At 37.7% G+C, this 15,383-nt stretch overlaps 1 protein-coding gene across 1 annotated transcript in view; it reads left to right on the top strand.

Moving 5' to 3' along the window:
* Positions 1-15,383, top strand: part of LOC110112295 — a 72,640-nt gene that overhangs the window by 32,615 nt on the left and 24,642 nt on the right. The window contains exons 6-8 of the mRNA XM_020844469.2: positions 7,563-7,629; positions 7,727-7,798; positions 8,013-8,174. Coding sequence (XP_020700128.2) covers positions 7,563-7,629; positions 7,727-7,798; positions 8,013-8,174 — 301 coding nt within the window. The remainder of the gene's footprint in view (positions 1-7,562; positions 7,630-7,726; positions 7,799-8,012; positions 8,175-15,383) is intronic.

Genomic DNA, 15,383 nt, shown 5'->3' with positions numbered 1-15,383 from the left:
TGGAACATTTTTGAGCAATTCGAGAAGGAGGCCTCCACGAGTAGTTCTGCTAATGAGGACATTAGGACATGGAAAGTTTATCAGCGGCGTGGCCGTCGATCTACGACTACGATTACACCGCTCTACTTTTGATTTTCATATTTATTATTGATGTATTAGTTTTGTTTATGAAGTTTTATTATGCTTTTTCACTTTTGCCCTTAAGGGTTTAGGCATGTGTAAGCCCTAGGGGCATAGTAGTACTTTGTATTTTCTCATTGTATGGGTTATTTAAAGCCTTCCCCTCCTTTGAGGGTTAATGAATGATAATTAAAAAAATTATTGCAACTCTTTGTTTTGAGAGCTTGAGAGCTTTGGAGAGAGCCCTTGGAGAGGGAACCGGATCACCCATTAACCTTGGAAGCGTCCGGGTTCATGGCCTTCATTTTCTTTCTTCCTTTTCGTTTCGTTTCTCCCTTCCCCTTCCTCCTAGCCATCGGTCTAGGGCTTCCTAATCCCTTAGCCGCCGACCCTAAGAAAATTCCCCCTTGCTGCCGGCCAAATCCACCCCATCTACCCATCTCCCTTCACACCCAACCAACCTCCCTCTCCCACCACCAAATCTTCAAACTACAAACCCTAAACCTAGTCCTAGCTGCCGGCCAACCCATCTCCCTCTTTGCTTCCAAAATTCAAATCCCCCCATTACTTCTTTCCTTTTCCCGACAAACTACTTTGGGAAAGCTTTCAATCCAATCAAACAATCAAAGTTTGAAATTTGAATTATTTCATAAAATAGAGTTCTATTTTAGGAAATTTTTCCAATCAAATCCATATCAAATTTGAATTGGATTGGAATTAATTTCCCCTCCTTAATTTGGAGTTCCCAAAGAGGCAAGCACTAAAGGCCTTTCCTCTATCCCCTCCCCCCCTCTTGAAGTCGCCGGTCCCATGCTTTCTCCCCCATTTATTTTCTGTCCAAACTTGGACTCCAATCAAAGGAATTAATTCCTTAATTCCCTCCTTTTCCCTCTCCCCTCTCTACCCGCCACCCACATCAAACCTAGCCTCCAAAACCTGCTCTACTGTTGTCTAGAAATTCTGCAAAGGCTGTCACAGAGATTCCAGCTGTCCATCTTGCTGTCCAACTGCTTGGAGGAGTCTCCATTTGCTGCCCGAGGTTTTTTGGACATAGAGGTGTGCTGTCCAAAGTTTCCTACAACCACCATATGCTGTCCAAGCTTGCGGGAAGGTTTATTCTTGGCAAAGGATGAACTCTTTCCTTCTCTCATATCTTCCCCGTCGATCATTGTGGTTTTCATTAATTCATGTAAAATCTTGCAACGCTTCGCTAAAGCTTAGTGTTTAATAGAATTATGTGAGGGATCTTTCATAGTATTAATCTTATTGTTAAATTAGAGATTTCTTGTTGAAACCTATCTTATATGCAACGTTAAGAGTAATTGGTTGTTTTGTGGATTATACTTTTAGCAAGTTAAACCTTGGCAAGCCAGTGCTTATCGCTCTTTGTGTTTTAATTCATTGTTTGAATCACCATCAAGATTTAATTAATTTGCTTTTAATCATTAAGCGTACAAAATCCTTATCTAAATCATAATCTCATATATGTCCCGCATCATCTATGCCTTAACTTAAGAGGGGACAATAATGGAGTATTGGGAAAAGTTTAAGCTACTGTCGAGAAGACTGTGAGGAATTTTTGAGGCAGGATTTGAAGGGAATTTCATGAAGGGGCTTTGGGAGGACATACATGCAGAGTTCAAGGTGTTGAGACCTAGAAGGCTGAGGGAAACAATGGAGCTTGCTTAGAGGGTGGAAGAAAAATATTGGAGGGAGAAGGCCAGTTGGAGCAACACCATGAGAGGGGCTTACAAGAATACCTCTGAAGTAGCGATGGTGCATGATAGGTGGGCAAAAAGATTATGTTCCATATGTCATGAGAGCTATATACTGGGCACATGTGTAAGGATCGAACTCTTTAGGTTCTTACCATCTGTGATGAGGAAGCTGAGTAGGGTGGTGGGAGTGAGGTATTGGTGGAGGAAGTGGGATATTTAGATGTGGCAGAGGTCTCTTTGAACTTAGTAGTTGGATTCACTTCAAATCACACCATGAAAGTGAGAGGAGAAATAACAAGCATGGAGGTATTGGTGTTGATAGATAGTGAGGCTACCCACAATTTCATCTCCAACTAGGTCACAGATCAATTGGAGGTGAAATTGGTGGACATAGGGTACTATGGGGTGATGATGGGCTCAGGGAAGGTGGAGACTAGTAGAGGAGTGTGTAAGGGGATGGTTCAGACCATACAGAGGGTCTAGGTGAGGGAGGACTTCCTTCCATTAGTGCTAGTGAGTACTGATATCATTCTGGGGATGAAATGGTTACAGAAGTTGGGGGATACTAAGGTCAATTGGGAAGCACTAACGACGAAGCTGCTGATGGAAGGAAGAAGGGTAGTGATTAAGGGAGATGCAAGATTATCCAAAGCCATGTTGTTTCTCAAAACCATGGCGAGGACCATACAAGAGGTGGAAGGAGAATTTCTAGCAGCTTTGTAGAGCTTAGAGGGGATCATATTGAAGGAAGGGGGAGACATTCCTTTTTCAGTACAACCGCTTATACATCAGTTCAATGAGGTCTTTCAACCACCTTAAGGATTGCCATTACCAAGGGAGCAGGAGCACGCCATCACATTGAGGGAGGGGGTGTCATCGATTAGTATCCGACCTTATCGCTACCCTTAGATTCAGAAAGATGAGATTGAGAAGCTGATCTAGAAGATGTTGGAGACAAAGATCATCAGGCCAAGTGTGAGTCCTTTTAGCCCAATCTTATTGGTCAAGAAGAAGGATAAGAGTTGGAGATTCTGTGTTGACTACTATGCCCTGAATAAGGAGGTTGTGTCAGAAAAGTTTCCTATTTCGATGATTGATGAGTTGTTGGATGAGCTATGTGGAGTGGTGGTATTCACGAAGATGGATTTGAAGTTTGGATACCATCAGACCAGGATGACAGAGGATGATGTCCCGAAGTATGCATTCAGGACACATGAGGGACACTATGAGTTCTTAGTGATGCTGTTTGGCCTCACTGAGCCCCTGCTACATTCCTGTCCCTTATGAGCAGGGTGTTCCGACCATACCTCAGGAGATTTGTGTTGTTTTTTTTTTATGACAACTTGGTGTACAACAAGTCGGATGAGGAGCATTTGGAACACTTGGTGATATTAGAAGTGTTAAATGAGCATCAACTAAGGGTCAACTTGAAGAGTGTTGTTTTGTATAGCCCAATGTGGAATACTTGGGGCATATAGTATCTCAGGAGTGGGTGGTTGTTGATCAGACCAAGATTGAGGCAATGTTGAAATGACCACTACTTAGTAATCTGAAGGAGTTGAGGGATTTCCTAGGGTTGATTGGGTACTACAAGAGGTTTGTGAGGGAATAAAACACTATAGCATGGCCATTGACAGAACGGTTGAAGAAAGATAGTTTCTTGTGAGGAGAGGAAGCTACCCAAGCCTTTGAGAGATTGAACAAGGGACCATGATATAGGTCCTGACCCTACCAGATTTCAGCCAGTTTTTTGTTGTGGAGATTAATGCATCAGGGTATGAATTGGGGGCAGTTCTCATGCAGAATCATATACCCATAGCTTACTTTAGCTAGGTTGAAGTAAGTCTACCCTGCTTATTCCCTAAAGGTGGAGAGACTGCTGTACGAGAGGAGGTTTGTGTTACCATGGACCTCGATTTATATTCCTCATCTTTTGCAGGAGTTCCATGGGAGCGCCGTTGGGGGTTATTCAAGGGTTCAAAAGACGTATAGGAGATTTCCAGCAGAGTTGTATTTGAAGGGGATGCATAAGGATGTAGAGGGGATGCTGGCTAGATGTGAGGTGTTCTAGAGGAACAAATACATGGCTATGACCCTGGAGGGTTATTACAACTTCTAGCTCTTCTAGATAGAGTGTGAGAGGAGATCACCATGAATTTTATAGATAGATTACCTAGATCGGATGGGTTTATTGTGATTTTAGTGGTGGTGGATAGATTGAGAAAATATGCCCGTGTCATCCCCCTATGACATCCGTACATGGCAGTAATAGTGGCAGTGGCTTTCATTAGAGATGTGATCAAATTGCATGGGATACCAGAGTCTATAGTGTATGACTGAGATAAGGTGTTCCTCAGTTATTTTTGGAGGGAGTTGTTCAGACTGCAGGGGATAGTATTGAAGAAGAGCATCACTTACCACCCCCAGATGAACAAACAAACGGAGATGGTAAATAGGAGCCTTGAGACGTATTGAGATGCTTTGTTTAAGAGACATCTCTGTTGTGGGCCAAGTGGCTGGCATGGGCATAGTATTGGTACAACACTTTATATCATTCGGCTTTACATATGACTTGTTTCAAAATGTTCGACCTTGCAAACAATGGAATGGAGAGAAAGTATAATTTGATGGAAAACAAACAGTACTGTAAATTGCATGCAGATGACGACAATCAATGTGTAGTGTTCACATGAGTAATGTAAGAAAATATAGAAGTCTCTACAATCAACAACAATAGACATATTGCAAGGATGGCTAGTTCTCTGTGAACACAGATATACACACAAAGTATCATCTACGTACAAAGGCCATGTATTTGAACACATACAAAGCATCTACAAGTTGTTGTAGCAAAAGACAATGAATATTGCAGCATCCTCACAGTCAACGTTAAGCATGCATCTAGCATGCATACGAATTACTACGAGCTGCTATAGGAGACTCCTTGTTCATGCAGTAGTCCATCTACGAGTGATGGCTAGCGACATGTAGCCAATACAACGAAGCCTTTTGCAAACATGCCCAGTGCAACGCATAATGAATGTAAATACCCGCTAGCAACAACGAAAGGTTCTCCTTATGCACAATAATATGTCTACATGTGATGATCAGTAGCAGGCAGTGAATGCTGCGATACTCTTATAGTCAACAACCATCCAATGGAAAACGAATATTCAGATCCCTTGCAAGCAAAAGGTGATCGATTGGCAACAAATGCAAATGCCTAGAGGCCCTTGTAGGAGACTCGTCATATACATTAGATGTCATCTACCAGTTGTTGTAGAAGACTTGTCATATGCACAACAAGCTATCTATAAGCAAACACAGAAGCTTGTAATGAGTGCAAATATCAAAAAATAACTACAGGAGATTCTTTACCGCATAATAATCTACTTTGCATAAATCAGCTACGACCTGGCTATGAGCAAAATATACATTGAATGCAATCCATTTGGATGCAACAGCTGACGACTTCTGAATGACTGCTAATGACATACTATCGGCGAAAAAATCTAACAAAGTTTGCAATGCACAATTGCTCGCTCGTAAGAAGCAATGGGCGACCTATAACATAATGCTATAATTCACCTATAAGTAGAAGCATTCAATTCGTAATAAAAATTGCGGGCCATTGGTGGATTGAAGCAGTAAACTTACGGTGCTAGGTCATCGCACCAGACAAATCAGGTTACTTGCAAATGACAGGTGGAAGACATCATGCAGTGTATTTGTAGGTAGAAGTACACCTTACGAGTTGAACGTCGAAGAAAGTAGCGACATGTAGTAGATGAAATGCGTTAAGATGCATTGTCGATACACGATAAATAAAGCCTAGCTCTGCGATACGCCATTGGATCCGCAACATTCGTACAAGCGGACATAAGGCGTTTTCAGATTCCAAAATGAGGCTTTGCATGCTTGTTAGCGATGGTCATTTGCGCAATTGATAATTACAAAAATACCTCTAAACTTTGAAATGAGCGATAATGCATTTACATTATGCATATATGTATTGTAATATATAAATGCATCATTCAAAATATATGCAAATGCATACACCCGTATGAGCTCCGATGAGTGTACATGCACACACATGACGTTTGAGGTTGCTGTGCGGTTCAAATAATAAATTTAAATTCGAGCCCAATTCTCATATGTGAGTAAAATAGGAGAAGACAAGGCTCAAACTATAAAACAAATATACGACGGCGACATCTTTTGGGATGTTTGTTTTATACATTCATTTTAGGCATTCAAAGTCTATAACAAAAAAATCACCAATAATGGCATAAAGGTGACGACGAACCTGATCCTTCATCGGCAAGTTGACAGAGTTGACAAGGTTTAAGTGAAATTGTCCGTAAATATCCTAATAGTGGCCATGTTGATAGAAAATCTCAACCGGAGGGGACCATTAATATTTAAAAATACCTCCCAAATTCCCCTGAAAACTCAAAATTCCAAATAATACTAGAACCTAAGATATTTAAAATGAGATGAATCATCAAACACTTAAAGCAAAATTCATCCATCATTCACAACAGTTTACTGAGGTGGACAAATATGAAAATCACTTCAGCTCAAAAAAATTCAATGTCTGATCGAGAATATCAATAAGATTCATTTTCAAACAATCTCTGGCTTGTAAGGACGTGGTGCGTTTCCTCTAATTGGTGGTTTCACTACCAAATGACACCATAGATAAATGCTTATGACTGGGACCCTCTGAATCGGGTGGTTTTACTGCCAAATGGTACCACTAAATTACGGTCATTGTCAGAGCCCACATGTTCTTTAATGAATTCAAATCCTTGAGACATGAATCAATATGATATAATCGATTAAACACAAAGCCTTTTGTTAATTAAGATGGATTCAAATTTGTCCCCTTAGAAAAATAATCACCCCAGGTCTACAAGGTACCCTTGGATGAAACAACCCATCACTGCCAACAAGGATTGTTATGTCAGGTTGGGTCTATTACCTCCTCTGACTAAGTAGATCAGGGATCAGGATAGCCCAAGATGACGGAACCATGGGATCTTGATCGAGTTCATCATCATTCCCCCACCATTCTCTTTAAGTAGGAGGTGGTGAAATTTTTATCTTTAAATATTAAATGCTCAAATATCTAAATCATGCTGCTACTATATGCCAGATATTTTGTATCTGTTTGATGACTAGCCTTAATCTAAAGTTCTCTCACTATCGGGAGGGATAATTAACTATAGGGGCTTGCGCCTATATGAACATGAACTCAGATCATAAAGTCCTCGCAAAATGAGGGCGAAATCTTTGGGTATCGTCTTATTTAAAACCCAATATATGCCTTCTAAAAATTTGCCTTTGAACCTACTTGTTAAAACTCTCCTCGAGAAAGAAAGAAAGGGTATGCGGAGAGGCCGAGGCGCAAATTTTCAAAGCCCACAAGAGGTCATTTATATATTGTGCAAATGTGTTTGACCTAGATTTTATAGTAGACCAACATGATTTATAGGCTTTTTTAGGTTGATACCTGTTGGCTTTGAATGAGTGAATGTCATGAGGGAGGTGGAATGTACCATCTGAAGAAATGGAAAACATGCCTTTCTCATGGGTTCAGTGGAAGACCAATGACCACATATATTTGTCAGATGACGTGATTATGATGATTATTTAAAGATATAAGGCATATGGCTGAATCCTTCTTACATACACTGATTGGCTATACATTGTTTTCTTCAGCAATGAACAAACTTCTGCTGCTTCTCTTGATGCCATAAAGAACATTGCAAAATCTCCTGAAGGAATTGTAAGTATTCTACAGCAATCTGTTTCGTTTGCACTGTTCAACAATAATGCAAATTTCCATTATTTTACTTGATAGTAAAACTGCTTTCTTGCTATAGGATGTTATCTTTCCGTCTAGCCGTGATGAATCAATGCAACTGAAAAATATAGCAAGCAACTGTTCTTCTATGGTATGTTTTGTTTTATCTGTTTTTTATACGGTAGAAGTTTCTGTTAAGGATTTCTATTACATGCAGTCCTCTTTTCTCTATTTTGTATCATTATTTTCAGCCACTTCTCTAATTTCTTAGAATGTTGTACTTGCTTCTGTGTAAATATTGTACATTCATCCAAGTTTTATCATGCTTTAATCTTCGCTCTTAAAATGCATAAATAATGTTTCAGGCCCGCATTCGTATTCTGGCTCTGATCAAGGAACTGTTCTCTCTTTCTGATGATATTGCATCTGTAATTTATGCTTCAAACCTGTTGGAGCTTTTTGAAGTTGAAATCAGTGGAAGAAATGATGCACTCAGCATTTTGAGTGCTTTGGAAATCTTATATGAGGTAAAAATAAGATGAAGATGGCATGATATTTTTTATGTTTTTTTTTTTTCACTGGTTTAAATTTTTATGAAGTTGGGGGTTTTTGTGGTTATTTTTCATGTTTTGTCAATTTTGCTCTGTTCACTTTTGTTTAGGGGTTTACATAGTAGGCACATAATTGTCAGTATTATTCAATATTAATTCTTGATTTTGAGAATTTTAATGGCCATTTCAAGTGGTACGCATGGGTGCTAATCAGGCTGCCTAACATTGCTGAAGTGTTTAGCCTTCATAGATAATATTGTTTCTCATTGATTCCACTAATTTGTTATGTGCTCTTATGAATATTAATGTATTATGCTTGGTGTGGTGTTTTTACACTTTTTAATGCCCATGAAAGTGAGGACTTATGATGTAATTAAAAGGAAAATTAGCCTCAAATACTAGATCTAAGGCAAAAATCACCTGTATGCTATAATTTGGATATGAATCTTTTGAAATGCATAGAACTTAAAGAACTTAAAACTTCACTTGAGATTAAGTCGACTCTAACCATGGTTTTACAATGTTGCTTGAAAATGACGATCAACTAAATATTGAATTTGTATACTAAGATCCATAAAGTGGCTTTACACATCATTATTATTTTGAAAGTTGGTTTGCTTTTTGATAAGTTATAGAAGTTTATTTGAAAAACATAATTCTATGGTTGAATTTAAGATTGTTTATATTTTTATAGGTTGAAAATTTATTTTTTTTAGAGCTTACTGCATAAAATATCAAGACCACGCTCAAGCAAATTAATTGAAGAAATTTAATAAAAAGTTTGTATTTCTAATGTGCACTCAAAATAAATAACCTATCTGCTCTGCTTAAATTAAGATGTGAGCATATGCTTTATATGCTTAAAAGCGTTCTTTGTCTATATAATGGCAAGGGCGGTCTAAAATGGATTACCCAGAGTGGTGGGCCAGTTAGAAAAGAGTAGAAAAGAGGGGGAATGAATATCAGATCTTCTATATCTATCTCAGATGGAAATAAATGGATACCAGGTTACCTGCTTTGCGGGGGTGAATTTTGAAACTATATACAATATTAAGAGGAAAATCTTATTTGCTTCAAAGTGGATAGAGAGTAAATGAGAATCCATAAAAAAATCAAATGTATTTGAACTTTCCAACGTTACATAACATTCTATGTTGAATTTAGATGGATGTGAAGTTCCTTCTTCAGCTTGCCTCAAGCTTTCATTTCATTTTAATGTTTGCCTTGCCTGCCCACTGTGTAGTGCGCTCACCAAGCTTAAATACAATCATGTGAGTGGAAATTAGCTGCCCATTCTCTCTGTCAAGTACGTGAATTTATAAGTGGAGCTGGTCATTTTCTTTTGAATTTTGTATAGAAGAATATGATCTCCTAAAGGCTTTCTTCCTAATTCATCGGAGACCAGCTGATTTTTCATTAAACCACTCCTTGAAAGAAATAAACAACAAACTTTTTGTCAGCCCACTAATAATGTAAGTCAAGGGGAATGCCCTAATAATTCAGGTACTTCACATACAGGTTCACTATAAAATAGATACCACTTACGGTTGCAGTCGAAAATCAGACAATATGATGGACATAACACAAATAAAAAGGATACCCACCCTGAACAAGAAGGAACAATATATATGCCAATAACAAGCCAGAAAAATAAAACATAATCTAATCAAAGAAAGGCATTTAGATACTAACGAGAACCTAAAGTTTGATGGGACAATGACACCTATAAGGGACAGGAATAATAATCAACCATGAAATAATACATAAGCCTTTTTGCAACAAACAAAATATAAATTATAGTTGTTGACCTCAATACTAGTGTTGCGGTCGGGTTGACCGCACATGATTAGTTTCGAAAGTAAAAGAGCGCGATGTCGCACAAAACTTATCCAATGCACGTCAACCAAAATTCCAATTTGTCGAAATGGCATTTGTTAACGAAACGGATAGCACCAAGGCATCCGGGGACACAAAAAATAACTAAGATTAACACTAATATTGGTCGGGGTTGTCGATTTTTGCGCTCGCGAATTGAGGCAGTATCGACGAGCGTGACAATGATAATGCCGACGTGACGATCGAGTCAAGACAAGTAAATAAAAAAAGTTCATATCAATTTTATAGTTAAAATTAATTATGAATAGTAATTAAAAAAAAGAAGAATAAAAAAAAAAAACAAATACCCTCATGTAAATCCCTCATGACCCAACAGTCCATCTCTCCCTCGTGACATATCCTCACACGACCCAACTTACGTGACCCCCTCTCCTTCTCGGCTTCCGCTCTCTCTTGCATAAACTAGCCGCTGCTAGCCGTCCAAGGTAACTTCTCCCCTTTCTCCTTTTACATCTTTTTCTTTCTTTCTCTTCCTTGCGTCCTCTTCCATTTTTTTTCCTACATCATTTTCTCTTCTCCCTCTCCTCCTTTCCCACCATCTTCTTCTTTTATCTTCCTAAACCTAACCCTAATCCTAATTTTTCAATTTTTTTCTCCACATTCCTTAAATACTTATCATCTCTTCACAAAAAAGCTTCCTAAATATCTCCTACACCCTCCACACAAAAAAGCTCCATCATTCTTCACTCTCTCTAAACCTAAAGAGAGAAAATTTTCTCTATAGAAATAGACAAAATTCATAATTTCTCTCTTCAAACATTTCCCTCTCCATCATTCTCCACATTTCCCTCACTAGAGAGAGAAAATTGTATCATTTCTTTCTCTCTCTAGTTTCATTCTCATAATCATCACCCCTACACCATTCCCACCAAAACCTAGCCCATCCCTCTTTTTCCACTCTCTTTCTCTCTCTAGAAAGAGAGAAAATACTCCCATGAGTAAAAAAAATTAATTAAACTAAAATCGTGCATCGGAGGTATTGTTATTATCGCTATCACCTTAACTTTGTTGCCTTCACCGCCACGTACTTTGAGGTATAACCCTGACACTAATATATTTTGTGTTGCAATGCATGGAAATGAGTACCTGTGACATCCTTTCTTGACAAGCGTGAAAATTTATATGCATGAAATTAAGTACTCATAAATGCCTTTCTTGGTTGGTGAGGAAATTTCCTTGCATGAAAATAAGTACTCGTGACCACCTTTTTTAATAGGCATGAAAATTTGTTTACATGGAAAGAAATATCCGTGACAACCTTTTTTGACAGACAAGGAAATTTTTTTATATAGAAATAAGTACATGTGATGCTTTTCTTGGCATGCGGGATAATTTTTTATATATGAAAACTAAGCATCTATGATCGCTTTTTTTGGCACGGAGAAATGCTATGCTTTGTGAACAGGTACTTGAAGACCCGTGACTGGTTTTCTTGGCAGACAATTTTGGCCGCGATGTCACCTGACACATTACGTGATTGCTTTTTTTGGCAGGCGACAAGCCTAGCATAACCGATGTAGTCCCCTACGCGGGGATGACGATTCTTCCTAAGGCGACGTCGACACTTTATACACTATCACTTTATCCAAATTGAGCAAAATTGTGCCTCATTTGGGAAGTAGTACAAAAGAAGATGATATCATTCCTGCTGAATCCAAGAAGTCTTGCAAATTTTTAGTAAAAGGTAAGATGAATGTGGAATATTCAGATTTTGTTTATGACTATGAGTCTACCTAGAATGTATCTTCTCAAGCAAAATATGTGACATGTCGAGCTCGAAAAGCACATTCATGGGTACATCTTTCCCTCCACAAGATTTTATAGAAATTATCCCTCATGAGATGCATAACGTCGAAGAACTCAAAACGTTTTACACACCTCCTTTAAATAAGAACATTAGGCCAGAGAGTTTATTCTACAAGCTTGACAAGCCAATCAAAATTCTCTTCTTGACATTCTCCAATTTTGTGTAATAGGGTTGCATCGGGGTGTGCTAGGTCTTCTCGCCTACTAAGAAAGACAGTCACAGTAGATGTCAGGTGACACCACGATCAAAATTTTCAATACCTACCTCTCCAAAAGACAGTCACGGGTCTTCAAGTATTTTTTTATAAGCATAGCATTTTCTTGCCTGCCAAGAAAGACGATCGTGGGTATAGTTTTTCATATATAACAAATTTCTCCGCTTGCTAAGAAAGGCAGTATAAGTATTTTTTTTCATGCAAACAAATTTCTCCGTCTGCCAAGAAAGGTGGTTACTGGTATTTATTTTCATATAAGCAAATTCCTCCGCCTATTAAGAAAGGAGGTTACGGATACTTGTTTTCATGCAAATAAATTTTCCCGTCTGCTAAGAAAGGCGATCATGGGTACTTAATTTCATGCAAACAAAATTTTTTCGCTTGCCAAGGAACACGGTCATGGGTACTTATTTTATGCGTTGACCTCAAGATGTGCGGTGACGATGGCAAGACGACAATGATGATGATGATACCTGCGATGCACGAATAAATTTAATTTAATTAATTTTAGTTTTTTTAAATTATTTATGGGATGGAGGCTAGAGACAAAAAGAGAGGATTTTCTCTCTTTCTAGAGAGAGAAAAAGAGTGGAAAGAGAGATATAGGTTATGTTTTGGTGGGAATGTTGTAGGAGGGTGATGATTGTGGGGAGAATTACGTTAGCGAGAGAAAATATCTCTTTCTCCAATTTTAGAGAGAGAAATATAGAATGGAATTTTTTTATCTCTAGGTAGAGATAAAGAGGGAATGAGGGTGAGGAGATATTTGAGGCAGGGGAAATATTTGAAGAGAGAAATTATGAATTTTCCATCTTTAAGCCTAGAAAGAGAAAGTAAGAATGATGAGGTCTTTTGGTTTGGAGGGTGTAACAAGTGTTTATGAAGCTTTTTGGTGAAGAGATGATAGGGATTTGAGTAAAAAAAAAAATTAGGGTAAGGGTTATGCTATGTTGCACTGATGCGAATACGGCGGCATAGATACGACACGATACGGATGCAGGATACGTTGATTCTTAAAAATACTGGATACAGGTATGGCCCGGACACAACATTATAATTTATAAATCATACATAAAAATTAAGAAAACAATCAAAGCATAATCTTTGAAATGATAAAAAAATGAAAGCAACATCATTTGTAGCATTGTAGCTTATAACATCAAAATAAAAGTAAGCATTGAGTCAAGGGAAGAGTTAAAACTCATTGCCTAAAAAGAATTTTGTAGCATGATTCCACTAATTATGTTGTTGCATGATTTGGTGGCATGTTTACTGAATAACATATGAGAGTTAAATTTTTTTTTCTATTTAAGAAGACATACAAACCATAATAACATGATTTTTTTAATACATGAAACAAAAATCAAAGCGTTAGAAATGCAAAATAATTTAATGCCATAATATCATATTTTCTGGTAAACTAACATTAATGTAAATGGCTTGCGGGTTTGAAAATGAGAGAACCTTGTTCGCAACCGCGAAAGTAAAATTGACGCGTCTTTTTTTCGTCTTTCAGCAAAAAAATGTGTCCTTTTGAAATTAAATAGTATTTTAATTGGATACGGCTTTGACATATCCGGCACGTATCGGTGCCATATCGGACGCGTATCTGTGTCCGACACCTATACGATACAAATCGTCTTTATAAATAGGTGTATCAGTGCAAAATAGGGGTTAGGGGTTTAGGAAGATGGAGGAAGAAGATTGGGGGAGGGGGTGGGAGGAGCGGAGGAGGAATATAAAAGAGGGAGGAAGATGAAGAAAGAAAGAAAGAAGAAGAAGAAGAAGAAGAAAGAGGAGGAATTACCTTGGATGGCTGGCGGCGATGGGAAGGGACCGGTGATGGTTGGTTCACACAAGATAGCGGGAGCCGAGAGGGAGAGGGGGTTGTGTGTGGATATGGTGTGAGGGAGAGAGAGAGGGATGATTGGGTTATGAGGAATTTAAGTGAGGGTATTTTATTTTATTTTTAAATTATTATTTGTAATTAATTTTAAATGTCAAATTGATAATAAAATTTTTTATTAATCGCACCTCGACTCGATTGTCATGTCGTCACGCTCGTCGATATTGCCTCGATTCGCGCACGTAGAGTTATGATTTTTGCTGATCAACAATCCGACCAATATGGTATCGATCTTAGAATATTCTAAGTTTCGGGCCTTAGGCTATAAACTAGGGTTGACCAAAAAGTTGACTTTCTAATTTAGGTTATTTTCTAGAATCCTAATATTTTTAATAAATACTATACCCTGATAGGAGTTTAATGCAAGTAAGTTTGCCTAATTTGAAAATTTTTACAATTAGTTATGAATTTTCTAAGGATCGGGTATTTAAAGAAATTATCTAATAAAGGGCTGATTTTATGGTTTTGATCCAAACCAGCTCCAAACTGATTGGAATCACCCCCAAAGATCAGAAATGACATAAGAAGGTGTTCCCAAGTGTTTGAGGAAAATTTGAGATTTTTAATAGTTTTTAATGATTTATTAGGGGCAAAACGGTAATTTTCACCTAAGGTTAAATTAAGGGTCAAACTAAAGTCAAACTAAGGAGCCCTATTTATCTAAGGTTGAGGATTAGATTCTGAGCAAATCAAGCTATGGTAGGTAATTTTCTGACCTAAAATGGATTTATTGTAATTTTTAGAAGGTCTCGAGGCCCTATTTAACAAGTAAATTAGGGTTGATTAATTAAGGGGTCTAAAAGCTCCTAAAAATTCATAGAAAATTCTGGAAGGTTTATGATGTCACTAAGTTTAATTGTTGAAGTTTTCATGTCAAATCAGTGATCTATCCTAGCTCATAGAAAATTTTTAAGTTCGCTAGACGGGCCCTTAATTGTTGTCCTTAGGGTGTCACTACGTTATATGAGTTTAAATTGAAGTTCACACTAACCCTCAAGGTAATAAACTAATAAATGCATGGTAACACACAAAAACAGTAAACACACCATGTCCTTAGATGTATGAGAGCCTAAACTAATTGGTGGTGCATCCTACGCATGCAAGGTACAATAATAAGAAAGTAAGTACACCTAATGAAGGGATTAGTGAATGATTGAGACCCAATCACCCACTAATTTACTCCCCCATGATTACTCTTCATGCATATAATCATATGTTTAAAATTTCATTAAGTAGATCCCTCAATATTAAAGTAATTTAAAAGTATATAGTTTAAAAAGGGTTAAAAATACATATACATATACATATATATATATATATTTAAAAAAAGAAAAAGAAAAAAAGAAAAACAGGGGTAAAATA

Source organism: Dendrobium catenatum, unplaced genomic scaffold, assembly GCF_001605985.2.
Source record: "Dendrobium catenatum unplaced genomic scaffold, ASM160598v2 fragScaff_scaffold_8, whole genome shotgun sequence".
Lineage (NCBI taxonomy): Eukaryota > Viridiplantae > Streptophyta > Magnoliopsida > Asparagales > Orchidaceae > Dendrobium > Dendrobium catenatum.
This window is presented reverse-complemented; position numbering and strand designations above follow the sequence as displayed.